Genomic DNA, 24464 nt, shown 5'->3' on the forward strand with positions numbered 1-24464 from the left:
ACTCTAAACCTTTTTTCTGCCAGTTCCCATCCTATGCTGTATCTCCCTCCTGTGGCCCCCTCTGCCAGTTGCCTTCCAGGCAGCCGTCCCGGTGAGCTGCCCTGCTGCCCTGCTGCGTCTTCGAGCCCCAGAGCTCCCTCGGTGAGTGACGGGGAGTGCTGTGGGCATCAAGGGACCTTTTCTCCAAGGTAAACCAGCGTGTGTGTTTGTCCTTGTGCCCGTGTCAGATTGTTTCCAGCTGCTGACATTTGCATACGTGTTCAGTATCCCTGCTTCGAGTGCCCGGGCAGCATTACCGATTTTAGATCTGGTAATAGCCTGGAAGGATACTTGACACACGGGCAAGTGCAGAGAGACAGAGCTAGTTACCTCGTTCTTCCCCGGGTGTCCGGATGGTAACACGATAAATTCTGCCTTGGGGAGGGGAAAAGGTGGTGAGTGGACATTGCCGCCGAAAGCTTTGACATTTCCTCTGCCTATGTTTCAGGCTGGTTAGTTTCAAAAGTCCATCTGGACATGTTAGTAGAGAAAAGATTTCTGAGACTTACTGATGCCTGCCAGTCCACGGTTCCACATTCTGCATGAGGGGATTTTTTTTCTTTTTTTTTTATAGTATGACTGAAAGTCATTTCCATAAAAGAATTGTGCGTTAAGAGCCTGGGACAAAGTCTTCGGCAATTTAGAAACACAGCCTGAATCTTAATGGTAAAAGATTTTGTCACGTACAAACCAGGACTGACTGGTACACAAGTGCTAGCTTTTGGCTTTATTTTGGCCCTTTTTTCATAGTTGAATAAACCCATTCCTCTGTTTTTCCCCCCTCTCACCCCTTAATTTCCTTAGTAACACTGGAGCGCGGTTCCTGCTATCGGAGCTGTGACCTGAGGAGCAAAAGGGAGCTGAAGGATAAATGTGCTTGTTCCTGTGGCAAAAATGTTCTGTAAGAAGAAGCAAGCATGATCAAATCACAATTTTGAATTTCAAATTAAATGCTGCTCCAAATTCAATTAATTGAAGGTGTGGCTCCACTCTCACCACTTCCTTATGCACCTGTCAGACACTCATTTATAACTCTTTAATTGTTTCTTGTTTGGTCTGTATGCTGAGAACTCATGGAAACTCAAGATATGTTTTAGGGGGTTTTGCATAGTTAAAGGAAAGTTTTACATGAGAGAAATAGCTTTTTAGTATTAACGTGGGTTTTGCAACCATATGCATAGTTTATACGAGCTTAGATTTTGGAGCAAAATGTTTGCAAGCCATGGTTTTTGAAGTGTAGAGTGCATAGGGTGTCCTCTGTATGCTACAGTGGTCACTGCACAGAGTATCAGTTCTGTGCAAGTTCCAGGAGAAGGTTGGAAACAGCTAAAGTGTCAAGTGAAAATTGCACGGGACTGTAGAGATCTTGCAGTACCCATGAATACACTAAAAAAGCCCTGCAGAGTAAGCAGTTCATGAGTCAGCCTACTGTGGTTTTTAAAAAAGTTATTTCGGTGCTCTAATTCATTTGGCTGTACTCCTTTTGGATGAGAATAAAGGCGAGCTGCTCTCTTGAGCAAGGGACCAGAGTTCTTTGGCATATATACAGGGAAAAAAGGCTGAAACAACACATTTGGTTTTAAATTAAGCAGTGCTCTGTGTTTTAGCTTTTTAAAACCTGTGCTGTGGCTTAAAAGCTTTACTCTTTAAGATGGGTTGAACTACAGCTCCTGATCTTTTAATTACCGTACGGTGAACAGAAGTGCTTTTGGATGAAGATTAAATTGTTTGCTGTTGTATAAAACAATCGCTAATAGTACCTAAATGCTACATATAAATAAACATATAAAACCAGGCTGGACATGCAGCTTTTAAAATAGGAGGGCACTGTAGGACTGGAACAGGTTAACCAGCAAGGCTGCAGAATATCTCGTCTTGGAAGTTTTCAGGACTGGGCTAGGAAAAGCCACAGCTGAGCTGTGCTGGTGCTGGTGTTCATTCACGGGGGAGACTGAGGTCCCTTCCAGACGATGTTTCGGTCTTGAAAACAGCACCTTGCAGGGTTACGGTACACAAGGCTCGGGATTGGTGGATATCCTGTTAGCTTCTTCATCAAACGGCTGTCAAGGCTTTGGTTGTGGTTTGCAGAACATCAACTGAAAAATATAGTGGGGATGTTCCAGTAGCTGCAAACCAGTATCGGTTCCTTTCATCTGGCCTTGCCAATGGCTGCATTCTGCCACCTTCTGCCGCCCTGGGACTGGTGATGGAAGAGGAGCTGTGTCGTTAGGGGTGAGCATCCTGGATAAAAATCTGTAGGCAGGTGCTTCTGATGAGAAGACTGCTCATTTTGCAGACATTTGTATTGCTGTGTGGGGTTGTGTAAATCAAACTAAACTTTTGCTATTTGGTCATCTCGTTGGCTTTTGTATACATCTTCCTCATTAGATTTCCCCAAAACACAACTGGGTTTTTGTGTGTGGGGGTGTTTTTGGTTTTTTACATTTGCAAATTTTCATTAAATATAACACCTGTTTTCTGGATTATGTATTTGAAAGCAAAAGTGCTGAACTGTCAAAGAGTAGTGTACTATTTAAACTGATAATTGCATAATGGATTGGGCCAAAAGGCTTTAGTCTGGCTCCCAACTGCCTTTATTTTTCAGGAGTTTGAAAAAACACCCACCACTGCCCTGCCTTAATCATGAATCTTGCTGTGAAACCCCCTTTATTGTAGCAGTCAGTGCAAGAGTGGTCAGTGACCACTGCTCTTTCTGCCTCCTTATTTTATAAAGAAAAAAAATGGTGTGGGGGTGCTGGAGGAGCCGTGTCTGAGGGGATCCTACAGCATTCATTCCATGCTTGACCCACTTTGCAGGCAGCATCGCTCCTTTTCCACCACCACGTTTCTCCTTGGGGAAGCAGACAACTGCAGCCACCACCGCTGAAGTGGGGATGCCTGCCCAGGAGAGGGGGTGCCGTGGCTCCCTGGGAGCCTGTTCTCCTTTCTTCCCTCTCTCAGCAACAGGCTGGTGATGGGTTCTCTGTTGTGTCTGGTCGTGAATTTATCTAGTTTTAGCTAATCCATCTCAAAATGTTACTGGACTGTCCTTTTTCCTCTGCAATGTCTTTTAAAAATGCTTTGAATTAGACTGCTTCTGAAACATGCTGTATTTATTCCCATGGACTTTGAAACCTTACAGCAACTGCTCTTTATCGTCTGTGGTGTCATAACCAGCCTGGAATCTGCTTTTTGGACTTTGAATAGCTCCAAGGTTGAAGACTGGTGCCGTGCAGCCCTATAAAGCTAACTGTGCTGGTTTTGGCTGGGACAGTTAATTGTGTTCCCAGTAGCTGCTACGGGGCTGGTTTGGGTTTGTGCTGGGGAGGGTGCTGGTAACACAGGGCTGCTCAGTCCCTGCTGAGCGGGGCTTACACAGAGCCAAGGGCTCTGCTGCTCCTCACCCCACGCGCCAGCGAGCGGGCTGGGGGGCACAAGGAGCTGGGAGGGGGCACGGCCGGGACAGCTGACCCCGCCTGACCCCAGGGATGTCCCCTGCCATGAGCCTCGTGCTCAGCACATAGAGCTGGGGAAGGAGAAGGAAGGGGGGACGTTCGGAGTGGTGGCGTTTGTCTTCCCCGGTCCCTGTTAGGCAGGATGGAGCCCCGCTGCCCTGGGCATGGCTGAGCACCCGCTGCCCTGGGGAGCGGTGAACGGGTTCCTCGCTTCGCTCTGCCTGTGCGGCTTTTGCTTTGCCTGTTGAACTGTCCTGATCTCAGCCCCCGAGTGAGTTTTGTCACTTTTACCCTTCCAATGCTCCCCCCATCCCGCCACGGGGGAGTGAGCGAGCGGTGCTGGGGGCTGAGTTGCCAGCCGGGGTTAAACCATGACACTAACCTAGTTCACTTAGGCTCACGCTTGGTTATCAAGGATATTCACAATTTTTTTATACATTGCCACTTAAGACCGCTTAAAGGAAGCCTGCTAAGCGAGTTCTCCAGATCACCTAGAGCAAGCCCGCTCCTCCCGCAGCGCTGGCGGGACCCCGAGGCCGCTCGCAGCGCTCCCGGAGCGAGCCCCGGCGCCACCGCCTGGCCGTGCCCGCCCCGCCGGGACCGGGACCGGGGCCGCCCGCAAGGCTGGTCCCGGCGGCGCTGCCCGGGCAGGCGGTGGGTGGGTGACTCCGTCGGAGCAGCCCGAGGGATCCGAAAGGGTGCTAGGGCACAACTGGTACAGAAATCTCTGAGTGGAGGTGGAGTGAGGATGAGGGTAGGAAGTAGATGCTGCAAATACGCATGAGGTAGGTGTGTTTCTGTTTTTAATCTTCCCCCCATCTTTCGTCTTCTAAACTCTCTTGCATCCCTGTAGTTACGTAAGGGCAATGAGAGCGGCATTAGGGAAAGAAACAGAAGCTGGTAACAAACCCCACAGCTGGTGTCTGCTCGACAGGATTTAGTTACTGGGGTTTGTCAGTCTATCGGTGTTAACTGGACTCTAATCCAACCGGTGGCCTCTGCCACCTGTTGTCCTGCATTGCTGGGGTACAACCTGGATGGAAAGCAACAGCACCTCATGGGTGTTCTTGTAATACAAGTTTTGATCCATCATAGAACCACAGAACGGTTTGGGTTGGAAGGGACCTTAAAGACCACCCAGTCCCACTCCCCTGCCACTGGCAGGGACACCGGCCACCAGCCCAGGCTGCGTCCAGCCTGGCCTCGGGCACTGCCAGGGATGGGGCACCCACAGCTGCTCTGGGCAGCCCGTGCCAGCGCCTCGCCGCCCTCACGGGGAAGGATTTCTTCCCGCTATCTAAATTTCCCCTCTTTTAGCTTAAAGCCATTTCCTCTTGTCCTGTTGCTTACACGCTCTTGTAAAAAGTCCCTCCCCAGCCTTCCTGTAGGCCCCTTTAGGTAATGGAAGTTGGAAATGCAATAATGACCTTTTTCCAGAGTTGTACTGAGAACAAGAATTTTCCTCTTCTGTTGCTGCATTGTTGCAAGATTGCTTTAAACAGCGCTGGCACAGGCCTTTGAGCTCAGCAATGTCTTTCTACCAACTCTCTCACATGAATAATTCTGATGTTTTCTGGTTTGACACTAAACCAGTTTTTTGTTGTTTTTTTTTTTTTTTTTTTGTTTTTGTTTTTTTTAAACTTGTTGATATAGCTGCTTGTTTTAAAAAAAATTCCTCACCTTCTGTATTCTTGGGGGGGGGTGGGGGGCAGAAAGGATTTTTTGCAGCAAGTCTCATCCTCCCCTACATGTGGATTAGGTTCTTGTTCAGATTCTATGTTCACACCTCACTTTCCAGCAAATCATTTTGGGCACTCTCTGCTAGCGCAGCTGTGCTCTCAGGACTCCTCAAGTTCAGCCCTCCCCAGCATCCCATCCCTGCAGCTCAGGGAATCCAGGCTGAGTTCTGTGAAGTTTCCCAGCTTGTTGACGGAGCAAAGCTGATCTCTTTCAAGCCTGGTTCTCATTAGGCTTTGACAATCCCACGTCACGCTTCTGGTATTGAAAAATACTCAGTGTGTTATCTCCATAGTCTCTGAATTCCCCCCAGCAACAAAAAAAACCCAAAACAGTTTCTCTGTAAAGTGGAGAATATGAAGTGTTTTGAGGGCTGGGGGGGGGGCACAATAAATTTTGCCTGAAATAGCCAGGAAGAGAATCTGAGAATCCAAGGTCGTGGAACAGATGCAGCACCGTGTCTGGGAGGCTGCTCCCTAACGTTCTGTGTGTTAAAACCCCCTTCCCCCTGCTGCTGCATTGCTGTTCAGCTAGCTGTGCCCGCAGCCCAGGGATGCTGCAAGTATGTAGGTCACAGCTCTTCTGGATCTGATAAGCATTAAATCAAGCTTGCACTGATCTTGGTTGCTCCAGTCTTTTCAGGTATTTGCTTTAGTGTTAAGCTTGTCCCTTCCTCTGGGTTCTTAGTGGTAAAAGGTCCTTAATTGTGATTTACCTATGGCTCATACGTGGGGTGATTATCTTTATGGCTCAGGGTGGCAATGCTAAGGTTTATGATTATTTGCATTGTGATGATTACCTACGTGCCTAACAACTGAAACTGGGCCACCCATTTTTTGAAAAATCTTTTTGCCTTGCTGCTTTAGTGAAGGATGGGTCTTTTGTGTTATTAATACTGACTTACTTGCAGCACTTTGGCTATCAATGCTGCAGCAGCTGCTTTTTCATGACAGATAACAGAAAGCATCTGGACTGGCTGGGGAGGTTCATTGTACGATATATAGGGCACAGTGGGAGGTGGCCATCCTGTGATTAGAGCCTATCTATGACAGCCGTCTGCCACTTTTTTTGGGTGTGGGATGTTTTTGTTGTTTTAACTTTCCCAGGGTTCTAATTCAACAGCTAAATTCAAAGTCCACTGTGGACTGAATTTTCTCCTTCAGAAAGTTATCTCAAGTATAAAGCTCATCAACAGTATCGCTTCGAATTAACTTCACATGCAGATCATAATTAAGCATGGAACTTAGCTTTCTGCCTGTTCCTAGATTTTATTAGATCTCTCTGGTGTAGACAGCAAATCCCATCCCCCCTTTGTGGAGCCTGATTCGCAGTCCGAGAGCTTGTGCTTGCTGAACATGAGCCAAATCAGAAACCTTGGTCTTTGGCAACATCAGGAAGGGGATTTAGGATTTGCAGATATGTTTTCCACAGACCATGTTCTGTTGTAGTCTGATCCTCTAAGCTAAGGAGTTTTAATAGAAATTAAAAAAAGAACATTATAGGAAAATAAAGGCAGTGGTGGTTTTTTTTTTTTAGTGCAGTGAACGTGGTTCTCATCATTGGACTAAGAGATGGAGTGACTTAGGAAGAGGTAAATGTGATGATGGCACAATCAAAAGGTCACATTTGGCATAGTTTGGAGGCTTCACATATCTATATGTGATACATATGAATTAAAAATATGATAACTAGGTCCTCATAAATGGTGAACAAACAGCTTATCTGGTTACTAATACTAGGATCTTTGAGGAACCTCTGCTAGCATCAGTCTGTTGTATAAGCATTACCTGACATCTTTGGGTGCTCCCTCAGCTGTTACAAAGAGTTTGGCTGTTACAGAAGCCCACAGTAATTCGGGCTAGAAGGGACCACCAAGGTCCTCTGGACCACATTCTCAATTTAGATCCATCTTCAAAGTCAGATTGGGTTGCTCAGAGTCATCTTCAAGCATGCTGTAACTAACGAGTTGCTCGGCATCCTACAGCCCAAGAAACAAGATTCCCCCATCAGGCAGTTGTCTCTGACAGTTCTTTGGAATGTTTAGTGAAACCTATTTAAGTAATAGTATGTGATGTAAAGTAGCCTCACTGTCACCTGAGCTCTAAGAGTTTCTTCCTGGCTGAGAATCTGCATTTGAGTTTTCCATCTCTCCAGGGAGTCAGCCCTAACCAACAGACTATTTAATATTAAATACTTCTAGTGTGTGTGGTGTCGCTAGTTATGTCATTCAGATAGAAAATTAAGGAAAAAAAAGAAAGAAGACTTGATACTTCTGTGGCGAGGCTCCTGTCCTGGGCTGTGGACTCTGAAATGAGCAAAGCAAGCTTTTTAACTGAGAATTTCTGAATCTCAGGAAAATCCTTTACATTAGAAGGTATTTTCTAGTGGGTCTGACTGTCATTTGTTCAGTAAGGTGTGGGGCACAGCCTGGGACACCCTGAGACCACAAGGAAGGGGAAAACTGTGACTTATGCCACTATACTGTTGTTCTGCAGTGGAATGCTGCTGCTGGTACCAGTCTGCTTACAGACAGCCTGGCTATGTACGCACTGAAATGCTGTGAACACATTCTTCAGTTCTGTAGACATCTGTAATGAAGATTTCAAGTAAAGCAAATTGTCATCATCATCAGTTGTCACTGCATAAATATTTTAACTACTTAAAAGCCACTTTGCCATGGACAGCTGATGCAAAACTGGGCTCAGCAGCAGAGCACGGGGCAAATTCTGTGCGACAGCACCACGGACACCTCATGGTTACTTTGGTGCACTCATACCCTGCTCTGCCTTGCTCACTTGAGCAAAAACCTTCAGATCCCTCCTTTCCTGAAAATCTAATCCTGAAAACCTAATGCCTGTCACTATTGACCCCATGCTCTTGACCTTTCAGGAGATGTTAGGTGGGGTGCTTGTGCTAACGCAGCACTGCTTTGGCTGCATCCCGGTGGTTCCTGGCTGCTAGTCCGTCCTCGGGCCTGGTGGCTCCCTGCGCACTGGTGTCTGGAGATGCTCCCATGGGCTCTGGCCACGGGCAGAGCTGTACAGACTAAAATTCCTGGTGGGACCCAGGGCAGATGTTCAGTGGTTGCTTGTTAGACCTAAATCTATTTCCAGCAGCGTGAACTGTCCTGAGCCGTTGCTGAGGCCAGCAACCTGTTGTTGTAACAATCTGAAATTACCCAGTTTTTCAGCGTAGCCTTTTGGTTAAACTGCTTTCTGCGGCCGCTGCAGATGGCGCTTCGCTAGGTTCCTGCGGGGGGGCTGCCAGGGGCAGGAGCTGCCTGGCCCAGCTCCCTGCTTCAGGGGCCCTCGCGGGGGGCTTGGGCTGTCCCCCCGTGCAGCCCCGCTAGGAGGGAGACCCCCAGCGCGCGCTCTCGGTGACAGGTCCCCGCGACTCCGAACAGCCGTGTTTCGGTGCACAGGATGGCCGCCGTGCCCGCGGGCCGCTCGCTCCCCCAGGAGGGCACCCGGCCGGCCTCCAGCTGCCACAAGCCGCGCCGGCGGGCACCCCTCGCCATCACGGGTGCTCTCCACGGGGACACCGCGCTATCCCCCCACCGGGCGGGGGGCCCGGCCCGGCCTCCCCCCGCAGCACCGGGCCGGTGGCCGGGGCGGCCCCTCAGGCCCGGGGGAGGCCGGGGGGGGGGGGGGGGAGGAGACGCCGCAGCCGTTGGCCCGTGCGAGGCGCCCCCGCCCCTTGCGCGGCCCCGGGGCCGCCCGCGCCGCTGCCTGAAAGACCCGCCGCGCGCCGCCCCGTCCCGCCGCTGCCGCCCCGCTGCCCCCGCTCCCCGCACCCGGCAGAGGACGGCGCGGCCAGTTTCTTTACCGTCAGCTGTTCTGGGCGCCGTTTAGGGAGGCGGGTGGGGTGTTTCGGTCAGGCGTTCGCTGCCGGCAGCCCGGCGGTTGCGAGGCGGTGAGCGGCGGGTCCTTGCCTCCTCCCCCGCGCCCCTTTCCTCCCGCCATATAAAGCCGCCGCCGCAGTTGGGCCCTGAGCGCTGCCGCCGCCGCCAGGTCCAGTCAGCGCGGAGCCGGACGCCACCGCCGCCTCACGGTGAGGCCTGCGGGGCTCAGGGGGCTGCACGGGGCCGGCGGTGGTGGTAGGGTCCGGGTGGCGGGGCCGGCTGGCTGGCTGCGGCAGGCGGGCCTGGCCTGGCGAGGGCGGCGGGGCTGCCAGGTGCTGGTGCAGGCGGGCCGCGGCGGGGGGGTGGGGTGCACCGGGGGCTGAGCCCGTCCTGGACGCCGCGGGGCTGAAGCGAGCACGGGGCGGGGGGACGGTGCGGGACCGGTAAATCGGGCGGCGGTGCTCCCCCACCCCGGGCCGCGCCGCACCTGCGGAGCCCGGCCGTGCCCGAGGCGGCCGGCGGGCTGTCCCTGCCGCCCCGGCGGAGTGAGGCGGGCTGGGGCCGCGGCGCTGAGCTGAGTCAGTAAGCGCGGCCCTACAGCCGGTGGCACCGGGAAGCGGAGGGGAAGGAGCGAGCATCCATCCGGAATAGCTCTGGGAGGCAGAGTTGCCCAGTAGCGCCGTGTTAGATGGCTGAGCTCTGTGTTTCAGGCTTATACATGCAAATTACCGTTGTAATTCAGGTTTGGCTTTTGACGAGCTCCGAACCTGTTTTGCTGTTGTTGAATAAAGCTTTTAGGACTGGTCTGCTTAGTCACCCGGCTGTGTTGCTGTCCAAGGCCAGTCTATTTCCAGAGCTGTACTGCAGTTTGCTAAAAATGACTTTTTTTTTTTTTTTTTCTTCTTCTTCCTCCAGGAGATTGAGCTCTGTGATATAAAAATAATGAAATATGGCTGAAATCCTTATCCCTTGTCAATGATGAGGCAGTAGATTAGCTTCTTTCGACCTGATTCTGACCCATAACAATGACCTAAAGGTCTTGCAAGAAATGGGTTTGGGTGATACAGGGGTCTTAATGCAAATATTCTTCAGGGGCTGGCCTTGCAGCATCCCTGCCTTGCTGGCTCCGTGCTGCTGCATTATGTAATCCTAGACACAAGCACGGGAAGGCTGGCATGTGAAGCTGGGTTTGTTCTTGAGTGCTCTCAGACAATCACTGCAAGAACAGATGCATTAAATCTGAAATTTATGCCTAGATAAGTGGTTGGGTTTTTCTTTTAGAGCATCATTCAAACTACCAACTCAGAACTATGTTTTAACATGGATTTTATTTGTGCGTGTGTATATTTGTATCTTTGGAACAGTCGTGACTGAGCCCCTCCAGAACACCTATCTTAATTAGAAGTAGTGCTGTCATATCGTTTCGTTACTGGGTAAATATTAACTAGCTACTTGCTCTGCCAAATGGAAATTAAAGCAATGAGAGCTTCAGACTGGTGTGAGCCGCTTAATAATGTGCTTTGGCTGGCCTCCACTGGACTGGGTTTGTTGCAGTAATGTCAGGCTCAGCCATACTGATGAGCTACTGGAGGCATTCAAAAAGGGGTAGTGTAAGTTTGCTGAAAGTAGTCCAGCTAATTCAATTTTGGTAGTTCAAGTACTGCTGTAAGGAACTAGCATGCATACTTCTTAGGTTTGGTGGGGTGGGGGAAGAACACTTGAAAATTAACTTAAATTGATTTGATATTCTCTGTTCCTGGAGCTCCTCTTTACAGTGCCTTCTGGGTTGTATTTATATATACATGCTTTAGAGGTCCTCAAGGAGATAACTTGAGGGGAAGAAAAAAACCCACCCAAAACCTCTTGCAGTGGTCTGCTGCTCACAAACATTTGGAGTGGTAAAGGAACTCTCAACACATCCTGCCAGTTTGTTGAGAACGGATTAATAAAGTTTATGTGGCCAGGCAGTTAGGATTATCATGTCTTTCAAGTCAGTTGGTTCAGGTGCAGCGATACCCAAACAGACTTCATGTGTAGTTTCAGGCAGAAGTTGTAACCTACTGGCTGCTGCATCAAGTGCATTACTTCTGGGTTGGAGTTGTAAAATATTTGCAAAGATGTGTTCTTGTAAAATTTGATTATTTTTCAGTTAGTAACTTCTTTGCAGTCTGCTGCTTCTATTTATTCTTGGTCTTGTTACAGTTTGTTTGAAAAACTTTGTTAAAATGCAGAGTCATCTTAGCCATTCTTAATGCTAACAAAGTGCTCATCTAGCTTGCTACTTTGTAAGAGTAGTATTGAGTGCTGAAAGACTCTCTTGTAGCGATATATTGCTTTTTAATCTCTTCAGAAAAAAAATGTTTTTCTGAAGGAAAGCTGTTGATCCTGAGCAACCTGTCTGTCTGACTCTGGGGCAAGGGAGGCTGGACCTGACTCTGTCTAGAGGGGTTCCTTCCAACCTCAGTTTTGTTATTCTCTTCCAGAGGCTTTCACTTAAATGAAGTCAGATCTCAAAAGTAGTTTGAGTAGTCAAAATGAATAGCAACTGTTTGGATTTGAAGAGAAGTAAGTTTTTTTTGGAACTGTTGTTGACAGTTAATTCAAAGGAAAGGTAGCTCTAGTGTTGCATGGAAAAAAAGTAGTGCTGTTGGCTAATGTTGTATATTTTATGCTTTAAAATTAAGAAAATTCTCTTAAATTAGTGTTAGGCTTCTACCAATCCTGTTTCTTAAGCATGAGGATTAATGAATTTAGGCCTGTTGATTCAAGCAGTGAATAATCTGAGTATGCTTTAAGTGGCACTGGGCTATCTGCTGTTGGTAAGAAGCAGTATAAATTAATGTACATCTTCAAGTCAGCAAAACCTGTAACATCTGCTGAATATTGCGTGGAAATAACTGTCCTTCTCTCGTAGATGCCTTCAATTAAACTACAGAGTTCAGATGGAGAAATCTTTGAAGTTGATGTTGAAATTGCAAAACAGTCTGTAACTATAAAGACTATGCTGGAAGGTAAGAGTGTGAAGCCTTGAGGCCCACTAGCTCGTGTGGAGATAGCAATGTATTCAAGGAAGCCTCTTGAACAGTAGCTGTGACCAAAGGAGACAAACCAGTACTGTGCTGAAAATGGATTCTCAGTCCTGTGAAGCAGCTCGCTGTCCTATGTCAGAGCAGCTGAAACAATTGCTGTTGTAGCTGGAACTATGTTTTGGGTGGATGTGCTCTTGCAAAAAGCTTGAAGTTCAGTCCTCTTGTTAAGAGCACTCACAGGGAAGCTAGTAAAATAGAAGCACCCCGCTGCCTTGCTTACAGCCTACCTCAATTTTGTAAAAGCTAAGCAAACAGAACATCTCATAATACTAAAAACTAAGGTTATTTAATTCTACAAACCAGCCTTATGATGTAAGTATCTTTTAAATGGGGTGGGAGATTGTAAACCAGTGCAATGAAGAAAGAGCTAAAGTGAAACCTATATTGTGGATGCAGTTGAATTATTTGGGATAAATGCTTAGTTCTGATCTCCTGCTGACATAAATTTGAAACAAAAGAACTCGTGGCGGGGGAGGGGAAATCTGCCAGATGGCTAGGATACAGTGCAAACTGTGTCTAATCCCTCTAGTGCAAATCCTCATTGTTTACTGGTGGTTTTTTCCAGTTTTTGGGTGTATTCATGAATTAACTTAGAAAACAGTCTTTCTGTAGATGTAGTTAAAATTACGTTCTTGGGTATAAACGTGTCTGGTTGTGACACCTTATTTCACCCTTATTTTTACTGGGTTTACATATACTCCCAAGCATTGAACACTTCCATTCTGTTAGTAAGATGCTGTTGAACATGACTAGCAACACGAGGAGGAAACATAGCAGTTGGTTGGATTACGTTAGGAAACGCAGTTCTTCTCAGTTTTCTCATGCAGAAGCTGTGTCACTGCCGGTGTTTAGTGACACTTGGGTGTTGATGAAAGGGAAGTTACACGTGGTAAGTGTTGTAAGCTAGGCAATGTAAACTAGCCTCTCACTAATCTGGGTGAGACCTGATACTCTAGTACAGATGAAATGCATTTGGAGTACAGCCGGTTAAGCATCAGTTAATAAACAATGTTTCGTGTGTTGCCTGCTACAGTTGAAAAGGGAGGAGCTGAAAGGTGGGGTTGTTGAGCATCATGGGACCACCAATGAAGTATTAATTTTCTGATAACGGATGAAATTGCTGTTTTGGAGGTGGTGGGGGCAAGCTGAGCAGAGTTGACTGAACTTGAGATATTGCTTGAATTATTTCCCCGTACCAACAATTTTGGACTGGTTGCTTGTTACTCTAGTATCTGTCACCATGTTCAAAGTATGCATTTGAAGTTTCCATTAATTGATGTACGCAGTACCCCTTAATGTCAGTATTTTAGTTCCTGAATCTATGAAGTTAGTTTTTCCAAACAAAAGGTAGTACTAATTAATATCCCATTAATAACAGTAGTTGACTTGCCTAAATACAGAAGTACATGCTATTTTAATTGTGCACAGATTTGATCAGTGATGCCTGTGTGACAGTCATCTGTTCTTAAAAATGAATTTCCTTGGTGATGTAGAATTGGCTTATCTGTGCATATAATGAGTGAAGGTCTGCATAGTTACTAGATTACATAACTAATTACAAGATGTTAATCTTTGACAGCTAGGGTGTCATCCAACTGTTCGCATTTGTGTAATAAAAAAGCATATTCTCTGATCAAAGATGGCTAATGTAGTATTTGTTCTGCATATCAAGTACAGATTTTGTTTTTCTCATTTTTTACTTTGATTCCTTAATCATATCAAGGGGTCAAAGTGACAAAGTTTATCCAAATCTGTCTTGAGCATGCTGGCAGTCTTTGAAAGCAAGGAGTATTGGAAGCGTGCTTTATAAATGCTTTTTTGAGTGAAGGATTTATACCGCTGTCTTAGCATGTGAACTTCAGCCGATGAGAATCAGTATGAGCGCTTCGGAGGCCAGATAACTGGCATCTCTGCGCTACAGTGAAGTATTTACTGCTCCTGTAGAAGACAAAACATTGTCTCTACTTACCACAGTAGATCTGAATTCTTATTTAATAAGAAATGGAATGGGAGATCTCAGTTGGAACATTTTGGTTGAACTTGCACTTTGAACTGTTGAAAGTGGTAAAAATCCATACATGTGTGTCTGATTCCTCCAATGTCTCCTCTTCCCAGGACACTGAACTAGCAGGTTCTGCTCTGACAAGTAACTGACGGCTTAACTGGTGGTTTGTTGATGCTCTCATTTGATGAGGTAGCCTGATTAGCCACTTAGCCTAAACTTGGTATAACCTTGTATGTGTAATGCAGCTGTGGCTCCACAAAGCCTCATCAAAGCTTTCTAAAAGGTACTGGCTTCACCAGTTAGAGATACTTTGCTACTAATCTGTTCAGCCTCACTGTTAAAATAGTGGAGAATTGGTGAAGCAGCCCAGTTCAGAAAAAGAACAAGTGGCTTTGCCTGCCGATTGCTTAGTCATCTTTCCATTTTTAGATTTGGGAATGGATGATGAAGGTGATGATGACCCAGTCCCTCTTCCAAATGTTAATGCAGCTATCTTAAAAAAGGTAAGATGCTGAAAACAGTAGTGTTATGTGGCAGTAATGAAATGTGAAATTCATGTTGGAGTTGGGTATTATGAACTGTTGTATTAAAAATATTCTTCCTGTGCTAGCTACAAGCTTAACCAATTTGGGGTGCATGAACCTAGGCATCTAGAGTTTCTGAGAACTGGGATGAGGCTGGTAGGCAGATAATGGCAGAAGACCTACAGAGGTGACCTTCTGGAACAGCAGCTGGAGGCCAGACAGGCTTCCTAAGGTGTTGAAGTGGTGCACACTAGTATTCTGTGGTATTAAAGCACTGATTTTTTTATTGGATTCTGTGAACTAAGGTGCCTGTTCATGAGATCCAAATGAACAAGGATTAAGGGATTGGCGGTGGTGAGAATACTGGCAGTAGCCTGCCTGTGTGGTAGTCACTGTGCACTCGATGGTATTAAATTGGGTAATAGACCATGATTACTGTTGGGTCAAGGGAGAAAAGCAAAAAAATACGTTGCTGTCTTCTAAGATGCTTTTTACTCTGAAGTAGAAAGTGTTATGTCAAAATAAGCACTGGACTGTTTTGGGGTAATTAAATGCTGGTTAGGAATTATTTCCTAGTGAAAGTGCACATAAATAACTTGTGAAGTCTCTTGGGTTGGCAGAATGGGACGGGATTTTACTTGTATCGTGTGATGAAATTGCATGTTCCCAAGCTAGTGTTTGGTTGTGTGTGGTTTTTTTTTTTTTTTTTTTTTTAAGGCAAACTTTTGCCAGGTGAACTTTGCACTAGGGTGAGCATGTTCTGCTGATAGCTGTTACCAACCACTCTATGCTCTTCCCCTGTGTAGTGTTCTGTTTAATAAAAATTGTGTCTCTGCAAACAGATTAGACACTGCAAAATGAGGTTTAGGTTTTCTTTGTGCAGTCCTGTGTGTGCTAGCACAGGGTTGAATAACTTTAGAACACCTGCAGCTGGCTTTTAAGATCATGGGTAATTAACTAGCTACTGTCTCAGATGGGATTCTTGAAGGCTGTTGTACTCCAGGATTGGGGATCAGTTGTTCTAAAATTATGATGTTGGGTATTGGAGCATGTTCCTACATGATTCTAATATGAATCTAGAGAAAAAGGTGCATTTCTTCTGAAATGAAGGTAAGTTATAGTTGGGGCCCAACGGGAGAATCATTTGGATAAAACTCTTAATATCAAAACTATAATTAGGTGATTCAGTGGTGCACCCATCACAAGGATGATCCACCTCCTCCTGAGGATGATGAGAACAAAGAAAAAAGAACAGATGACATCCCTGTGTGGGATCAAGAGTTTCTGAAAGTAGACCAAGGAACGCTTTTTGAACTTATCCTGGTAAGTTTGTTCATGAAGCGTAAAGGCTATGCCTGTGGAGTGTGCTCTGCGAGTGCACTTCACAAATAAAATCTTTATGCTTCTTGAGTAACTTCTTCATTGGGAGGGGGATGTGGGGAGGGCAAGTAGTTCTGGCTAATACTGGCTCAGATTGTTGAGGAGGTTGGAATGCTTGCTAACCTAATGCTAGGCATTAATCTAGACCTGCTCATTTATCAATTAATATGCTTTTCTGAATATGGGGCTCGTTAATAGATGATGTTACTGGAGATCCGCATACAACTTAAAACCTATCTTTGACTTCTTAAATCTGTCCCTTGTATGGTACTGTGAGGCAGCATTAGTTGTCTTGGCTAGTACTAGCTGGAATAGTACTTCAACACTGAAGATCTTGGATGATTGTAGGCTTCTGAAGCTCTTTGTAAAAGGGGGAGCAGGGTGGTTGTATCTTTCATGGTACAAGTAACTTTCCCTTCTGTTTGGCAAGCAAGTTTTAGGCATTGTTACTTCAGAGTTAGCTAGAAGCTTCTTAAAGTGGAGATGATCTGTTTGCAGTTACAATATTCTACAACTTCAGTGTAACCGTAACTCTGGTAGTACATCTGCAGGGGCAGAACATCAATATGGAGGCTTTAAATTTGAAAACTCTTCTACAGGCTGCAAATTACTTGGACATCAAAGGTTTGCTTGATGTCACATGCAAGACAGTTGCAAACATGATCAAGGGGAAGACTCCAGAAGAAATTCGCAAGACATTCAATATTAAGAATGACTTCACTGAGGAGGAGGAAGCACAGGTACTTGATCTAGGTTTAATTATAATTTAGCTGGGTTTTTTTGTGCTGAATTTGTGTGGCACTTCATGATTTAATGTGTGGTGCAACTGACATGTTAACAATAAAGGTGAACTAACACACCACCCCCTGGTAATTGGGTTGCTACTAGTGGAAGACCTCTTGGTGCCTACAGTGCTCACAGTCCATTACCTGAAAAGGTCAAAACAAAGCATATTGATTTCCTGGCTCAGAGGTGTGTCTGGTAAGGAAGCATGTAGGATTGTTTTTGGGAGCCGTAGTTAGCTGTTTTGGAGCTGTGCTGGAGATGTATTGTTGCATGTGGTTATAAAGGTAAGATGTTTGGATTCTCATCGTTAACTAATGAACTCGTTGATCTTAAAACTTGAACAGCAAACCAACTGCAAAATAGCAGAGTTGAGAAAGATCGGAGTAAGATGCCTTGTTTAAATATGAAAGTAGTGAATTGTACACATTGGTTTGCCTTCAGTGCTGTGCCATGAAACAAGCGATTTAGTCTTAAGCTAGTCAGTTTCCTTTCCTTGGTGGGAAAAATTCTGTTTTGATCAAATCTAGGCATGAGAAATACATTTCTTGGCTTATATAGATAAACAGGTCAGTTTCTGGAAGACTGACTTTCTAATTGCAAACCCTACATGAAAAATTAAAGCTGCTTCCAGGTTTATGCCTTCCTGCAGTAAGTAATCCTGAATGCTTATGGCAATTTACAGTTAACTCTTAGAAGTTCACTGCAACATATTAATAGTTAATTTTTTTTCAGGTACGTAAAGAGAACCAGTGGTGTGAAGAGAAGTGAAGTACTGTGCCTGACACTCGAACACTGTAAGGATTGTTCCAAATACTAGTTGCACTGCTCTGTTCATAATTGTTAATATTAGACAAATGCAGCAGCAAATGAAGTTGTGTTAGCAGGATATTGTTCCCTTTGCATGTGTAGTGTTTTTTGAGTACAAATTTAAATCTTCTGAGTTTTTATTAGTGTAATTAGATGTCTTTTTACTTTACTCTGCAATGAATAAAACTGAACTAAGTGTGGATTCTGTATGGAAAGTAGCACTTCAGCTGTTCAAGTCCAGTTACAGTGCTAAGGATTGACTCCATTGTAAATAAAAACACCTATGACTTCTCCCTCAAGAAGAACAAAACACTTGTAATTACAGGGTATTGATATCTTCAGAAAGAAAAACAAACTAGAATGTGGCTTGGGGCTTGGAGAGCTAGGTAAAGTAAAGTTACTGGATTTTTTCCAAAAACATTGTGGGGAAAATTAGTGTTACTTAAAGCTATATAACTTTCAAGATGGTTCTTGTCCTGCATTTAAAAAAAAAAAAAAAAAAAGGAAAAAATATTTGACCACTTTCTTGTCCTGTTAGTCTCGCCTTATAGGCAAGTGAAAATGTGATCTAGCACTAAGCAAGCTCCTGACAGTTAAATTTTAATACTTCAACCATGTCTTGAAGACCTGCCTCTAGCTGGTAGCAAGTGAAAAGTGTGTTGCTTTATTCACAGGATGGATGTGTTTTTATACATGCTACTGTGGAAAGTGGAATCCAGATTTGACCAAAAATGACTGACATTACCAAAGTTAATATTATTGACCTGTGCATGTCATTAGTGGCTGGTTTTTAGGCAATTTTAAACAACCCTTGTGATGTAGCTCTTTAAAACATGGTTTCATGTGTCCACAGGAAATATTACGCCTCTGTATGCGATACTTCAGCTTGTAGAGACTTAACTATTGCATACAAAGCTAATGCAATATCAAGCTTAACTTCTTTGGACAAAGCCACTTGCAACTAGTTAAACAGTAACTGGTTTTCTGATTTTTTTTTTTTTTTTACTTTTTTTTTTTTTACAGTTCCCTTATAGGGAGTAGGGGATGGTTGTGTGTTAGATCTTTGAGGTGTGCTCTTAGCTTGTATTGCATTCCATTCTCTGTATAAACCTTAGAGTAGAGTGAACCTTAATAAACATTACTTATCTCACTTTAAATAACAGTGTTTCACTTCTGAATTAATAAAGGGCTTTTAAACTTTTGTTGGCAAGTGGTTCTAGTTATTTGTAACTAGACAATCTTACGGTCACTTAGTGCTGTCGTACACTCGGTACTAAGGCAGTGGTTAATTGAAATAAAACGGATGCAAAGACTTTGTTGAATGACTTAAGCAAGCCACTAATCACAGTGGGCAACTTCTCAGGTTAGGTCGGAAGTTAAATAGCAGGCAATCCAGATGGATAAATTTTTGATGGCTTACCAGCTTTTAGGTAATCTTTGATGTAACCATCAATGAAAGCATTTATAACTCTCTCTAAAGCAGCATTCAAACCCATGCTTTGGATGCAGCTGCTGCTTACATCTGCTTATTCATGAGGTTGCTGCGCCTGCCTTTGTGCTGGTGGGCATATTATATGGGCGTATTAGATACTGTCAGTGGGCATAAAATACTCCAGTGCTAGACTTGGACATGCTGGAGCTTTTACAGCATCCTGTATTGCAAACAATACACCTCAGTTTAAAAGTGCCACTAGAGAAAATCTGGTGATGATTCTTTCTGTGGTTGTACTTGTAGTTTAATATTCAGCTTCTCTTGTATTCTTATGAGAAATAAGTCCGTCTGTGTGAAATTAGTGTTTGAGAACACACTAGTTCATCCTTGGAGTGCTGTGTTGCTAATACAGAAGCCTGTACTGTAATTGTGTTTAATGATAGAAGCCTATATAAATTCCTTCAGGTGCTTGTCAGCAGACTAGGATCCCTGTTTGTCAGCAGCCACTGCCTCGCATGATGCCTTGCTGTGCTGTAGGATGAGGAAGAGACAGACACCTAGTTTGCCTTCCTCATTACCTTGCTTCTACTTTGCTTGCCATACCTGCATAAAACACACACCTGTGATCCTGTGGTAAGACTTGCTAATTATTAAACAGCTTGCCTAAAACATCACCCTTGGTGGTCAAATGCTGTAATGGTGGAGCTTCTGCTGAAGGTCCAGGGTTTGCCAGGTGGCTGTTGACACTGATGCAAATGTGGAGGGAGGTACAGCATAGCAGTGTGCAGAAGAAAGGGCTAGTCTGTGTGCTGAATGCATTGTATAGCTTTGACAGATTTTTAATCTTAGTAATCTTGGTAGTTTGGATTCCATGCAACTTACATTCTTCTAATTGAAGTCCCCCTGTAGTACTGTCTCAGACTTAGCCAGATTCAAAATCTGTAGCTGCCTGACACATATGTCAGTATGAGAAAACACCTTTTTTTGACCTTTTTTGGTCTCTGGAGGTTGTTACCTCTCAGTTGTTACCCACTCTAGCAGTATTAGTGCTGGGCTGTAGAGAATGATGCCCTTCGTGAAGGTGCTGAGGCAGCTTGTGTACCTCTCTTGTGAGGCTGCTGTGTGTGCTCTCTAATTCAGCTGAACCTGATAGTTGCCTGCTGTTGTAATAGACACCAGCTGTGTACTTGGAAACTCTTACTTGGAAATTCTTGAAAGGGGGAGAGACTGTCCAATTTCCCACTGTTAAACTCTGTTACTGTTTAACTTGTACAGTGCTGCCTTAACTTTTTTCTCTTTTTTTTTTTTTTTTTTTTTACAGTCCCAGCATGATCAGGGACAGCTCTTGGCCAAAGTGATTAACAGTGGGGGTAGGGAGAGGGAACCAAGGTGTTGGTAGGGACTGTAGAAGAAGGTATTTATTCTTAGTCTTGGCTTAGTATTTCAGTCTTACCCATTGAAGATTATTGGCAATTACTTTAAAAACTATACACACAAATGCAGAAGGAAAAAAATGCAGGAGTCCTCTTGAATCAATTCTAAGAAATAGTTGTTTGAGAGTTTGATAGGATTATAACTTCCAGTGGCCTATTTTGAATAGCCAGTCTGGCAATTACTTTATTTATAAAGCTATAAACATATTTTTGAACATAAAAGCCAAAAAATACAAACTCAATGAAGTAAAAAAATTACAAGTGATGGGTAGTCATTGGACAAATGAAAGTACAGCTGCAAAACATTTATCCCTGCTACATACATACAGTGGTTTTACTTGGTTTAATGAAGTGGTACTTCCATGACTTCTACATTCAAACTGATTTCAGGAATTCAAATATGGAAGTGTTGAAATTGCTGTAAGAGAACTAAAAAAAAAAAAAATCTTGTGATAAAAACTTAAGGGTAACGTTTTCCTTCTATTAAAAAAGTATTAACACAAAATAGTAACACTTCATAAAGCATTTCTAAAGATACTTTTTTGGTATTAATAAAAGTAACTTTGTTTTGGCATTGGTTGTCAGCCATGGGACATGTAACAAGTTGGTCATGCTCACTGTTTTGTCTTGGACATGGGCAGCTTAAAGGTGTCTTGTGTGTTTTGGGAAGGAAAAAAGAAATGAAATTTTCTCAGTTACATCAGTATAAATGGAACACGGTACAGCATACTGAGCAGATATTCAGAGTTTATACTGCAGTAGCTGAAAGCACCAGGGTAAGGTCTGGCTATAAACCTGTCCCTGTAGAGCAGAGCACAGGGTCAGAACAACGCTGTGTCAGAAAATGAGTGTAACCGCTCCAGCGGTGTGGCTGTGGCAATGCTGCTGTGCCCGGAGCGCACAAGGGTGGGCTCCCAGAGACGGGCCAGTAGGTTTCACTAAGGAGATTTGCAGGAATTGGAATAGCAGTGATGGGAGGAGGGTGTAATACAGACAGGCCTTTTGCCGGTCAGTGTGCCCTGAGCCGAGGCAGGGGTCCACAACACCATAGAGGGGCTGAAGTAACCTTGAAATAATAAATGGGTGAAAGTCCTGGTGAATTCTGAAATGAATGATGGCTGGTCTGCGTACGCTGGTACTGTCTGGGCATGTAGTTTAATACTGTTCAGGACTTTCCCCTACATTTCCTCTGGTGGCGTTTAGATGCATCTACTTTTTCTTTTATACCTGCCTTTGCTTTGCTGCTAAGTTACGTGTTTGATCCAACCACAAAATACCAATCGGGTATTAAGTGACACCAGCTTTACACCCAGTGTTGAGTTATGCTAGGTCACTGCAGCTTCATCATCTGTGGTGTTAGAGTAGCTGACACTTGTACGGCACCTTAGTTCAGAGGGGCTCAGTGACAAATGGTAGCTGAGACATAGCTGGGGGTTCTTTTAACAATTTTTTTTTTTTTTTATCAAGTGATAAAGAGACTATGTCAGAGCTGGGAAGAGTCTGCTGAGTTCCTCTGTTTAGCACTGGAGCATGCTGTTGTCTAAGCTTGCTAAAATAATTTAAAAATGAGCAGATTGCATGTTGATCTAGTGCTATGTAATTAACCCTCTGAGTGCAGTAAGTACATGACTAAGTACAGTTGGCAGTCGATTCAGGTAATGCTACTTCTGTAAGGGTTAAAATGATTCAGACTTTAAAATCTTCAAATGTTTCAGGTTTGTACTCATAGCTTTCATTCAGTGCTTCTGAACTTACTTTTACACAGGAGAGGAATAAAGCAATAGATTGAGATCTAAACTAAAACTGGAATTAAAAAATCTACAATACTATAAGCAAAGCTAGCTAAATAAAGGGAATAAACCTAAAGCTGCTCTACAGACTAATCAGGTTTTTGTTTTTTTTCTATTTTTTTAAATTTTCAGTCTTTGAAGCATGAGCTTGTCTAAAAAGTTATGTTCAGTCCAATGTAAAAAATTAGGGTTTGTGTTTTTGCATTAAGAAAAAATATAAAAATATTTTGTACATTATAAAGGTAATCTTAAATCTCTTGCAGTTCTACAATAATATTACTACACAATTTGTATTCAGTACTCTGAAACCTATTCTAGGAAGTAGAAAAAATAGGAACCCCCCCTCTCCCTCTGTGGTGTTATATTTCTCTTCAGCAGTCTAGCATGTGCAAGCAGGAGGAGATCTGCACTGGACTAGATTATGGTCTCTGTGACAAGTCTGTAAACCTGAAGTAAATTAAGAACTTGGATTAATTTGGGATTTACATCAGTTTGGGGAGATCGCAATCTGTCCACAGTGTTGTTTTGTTTATCAAGCTCAAAATATAAATAAAATACCAGAAACTAGTAAACTTTTATAAGCTGGAGAGAATACATTAACATTTGGCATCATGGGGGTAGAGGGAGGATCTTTTAGAAAAAGCTAGAATAAGGGGTTTTTTAAAAGTTACATGCCAAATAATGAAAAAAAAAAAAAGGTTCTGATCTTTCTGAGGGTACGTACGGATGAATGCCTGAAGCGAAGAGCAGGGTAGTGTGCCACTCTGCTGCCAGACTGCCCGAGGGAAGGGGAGAGCCGAGCGGGTGGCAGAGCTTGCATCTCTCCTCCAGCCTGTCTGCTCATGGGCCAGCAGGGACCCCTGCCCCGTGTCAGCCTGCCGGGGCTGGGGCCCCCTGCCCACCGCTGCGGGTGGGTCACAGCTGTAGTAGCAAACTGATTTGTGAGGCTTTGCCCAGCCTCTGGTGAGGTTTCTGGCTGTCCATGTCTGCAGTGGGCAACCCCTGACAGCGAGGGAGACCCTGCACCTGACACAGTGAGCAAGCGACCGTCAGAGCCTCCAGCGGCCTGTCCAAGCTCCTTTTACCATCTGGTTGGTGCTCCCTTTTCCTCTGCCGTGCCACATGCTCGCGGCATGGGACGTGTCTGCGCAGAGACCTGCTACCTGTAAACAGTACCTTCTTGTTCCCAAACAAGAAGTTAAAAAAAAATTGGCCTCGTTGGTTTAAATATTTCATTTCTCTATTACCTGGTCAGATCAAAAAACTAGCATGGCTACACTGAATTTTCAGAGATAAGGGCTTTTAAAAAATGCTCCTAGTCCAGCTTTTCCAGCTCTGTGGTATCACGGCTGTGAGAGGTGTGTGAGTGGCTACACGTTAAAGCAGCTGGGAGGGCAGGCAGGGGCAGCCGGCGCTAGAGCGATAGCACCTACCATCTACTGCGGCAAGCTGGGGAGCTGTCTGCTTTCAGCCATAATTGAAGATAATGCAGTAAAAAAAACAAAACAAAAACCCCAAACAAATGAAAAAAGCAGCACAGGCCAGGGACAAAAGGCTTGTTTACTCATGAGCACTTTAAATTTTGGCAAGTACTTTTTTTTTTTTTTTTTACCTTTTCTTTTGAAATCAATTTCTGTCTTTAACACCCCCCACCCCCCCAAAAAAAACCCCACCAAAAACACCACCAAATGAGTTTTCCAGCATCCTTAAGTCATCCTGTTGCCTAACTTTGCACATTTTACAGTGAGATGGGGAATTTGGATGGGCCTCTGGTCCTGTTGGGTGGAGCCAGGTGGGAGAGCACGGAGCGCCCAGCGCCTCGGCCAGCGCGGCTGGGCGTGGGACTATGTCCCGCTGGAGGCCACGCTGTAGGCTGGGGACTCTGCGGGCGCAGAGGAGCACCTGGCAGGCAGTCTGGAGGAGCAGGAGGCAGTTTGGAGGTGAGCGGAGCCAGGGAAGGGGTCAGGCTGTTCTCTGTGTGCGGAGTCAGCGGGGGCTGCAAGCTTGTCTGAAGGAAAAGCAGAGGAGATGCATTGGAGTGTGTCCGGAGGAGAGGGAGGGGAGTCTATAGCACTTCCATCGGAAGAAACTGGGCTGGCACAGCGTCCTTCTCCTTGTAAGTACCGAATGCACTTCTTTTTCCTCC

At 44.8% G+C, this 24464-nt stretch overlaps 2 protein-coding genes across 12 annotated transcripts in view; one reads left to right on the plus strand and one right to left on the minus strand.

Annotated features, from left to right (window-relative positions):
* Window positions 1-4151: 4151 nt before the first annotated feature.
* Window positions 4152-21819, plus strand: SKP1 (S-phase kinase associated protein 1). 5 transcript variants are annotated; one of them, XM_080400499.1, is made up of 7 exons: window positions 9137-9281; window positions 11987-12083; window positions 14596-14669; window positions 15870-16013; window positions 16670-16810; window positions 17589-17650; window positions 20417-21819. In XM_080400499.1, exons 2-6 carry the CDS (start codon window positions 11987-11989, stop codon window positions 17622-17624), a joined length of 492 nt encoding a protein of 163 aa, XP_080256625.1. In that variant the 5' UTR covers window positions 9137-9281; the 3' UTR covers window positions 17625-17650; window positions 20417-21819. The 5 variants fall into 5 exon arrangements, with proteins under 5 accessions (XP_080256627.1, XP_080256625.1, XP_080256624.1 ...); XM_080400498.1 differs by lacking the exon at window positions 20417-21819 and adding an exon at window positions 19561-19769; XM_080400501.1 differs by lacking the exons at window positions 9137-9281; window positions 20417-21819 and adding an exon at window positions 4152-4279 and having other exon boundaries at window positions 17589-18864.
* The window catches only part of TCF7 (transcription factor 7), a 73675-nt gene continuing 69893 nt past the window's right edge, over window positions 20683-24464 (minus strand). For 4 of the 7 annotated variants that reach the window (XM_080400469.1, XM_080400467.1, XM_080400468.1 and 1 more), the window contains one exon: window positions 20683-24326. In XM_080400469.1, coding sequence (XP_080256595.1) covers window positions 24163-24326 — 164 coding nt within the window. In that variant the 3' untranslated portion in view covers window positions 20683-24162. Of the gene's footprint in view, window position 24464 lies in introns of all 7 variants that reach the window. The other 3 variants (XM_080400470.1, XM_080400472.1, XM_080400471.1) reach the window with 2 other exon arrangements.

The sequence above is a fragment of the Falco punctatus genome (assembly GCF_963210335.1).
Source record: "Falco punctatus genome assembly, chromosome: 8".
NCBI classification, from domain to species: Eukaryota; Metazoa; Chordata; class Aves; order Falconiformes; family Falconidae; genus Falco; species Falco punctatus.

Excerpts from the sequence above, each read along its gene's own strand:
- SKP1 (XM_080400501.1), top strand. The coding sequence starts at position 11,987 with ATGCCTTCAATTAAACTACAGAGTTCAGATGGAGAAATCTTTGAAGTT. Across the intron at positions 14,670-15,869 it reads ATGCAGCTATCTTAAAAAAG|GTGATTCAGTGGTGCACCCA; the intron begins GTAAGATGCTGA and ends AACTATAATTAG. Across the intron at positions 16,014-16,669 it reads CGCTTTTTGAACTTATCCTG|GCTGCAAATTACTTGGACAT; the intron begins GTAAGTTTGTTC and ends ACTCTTCTACAG.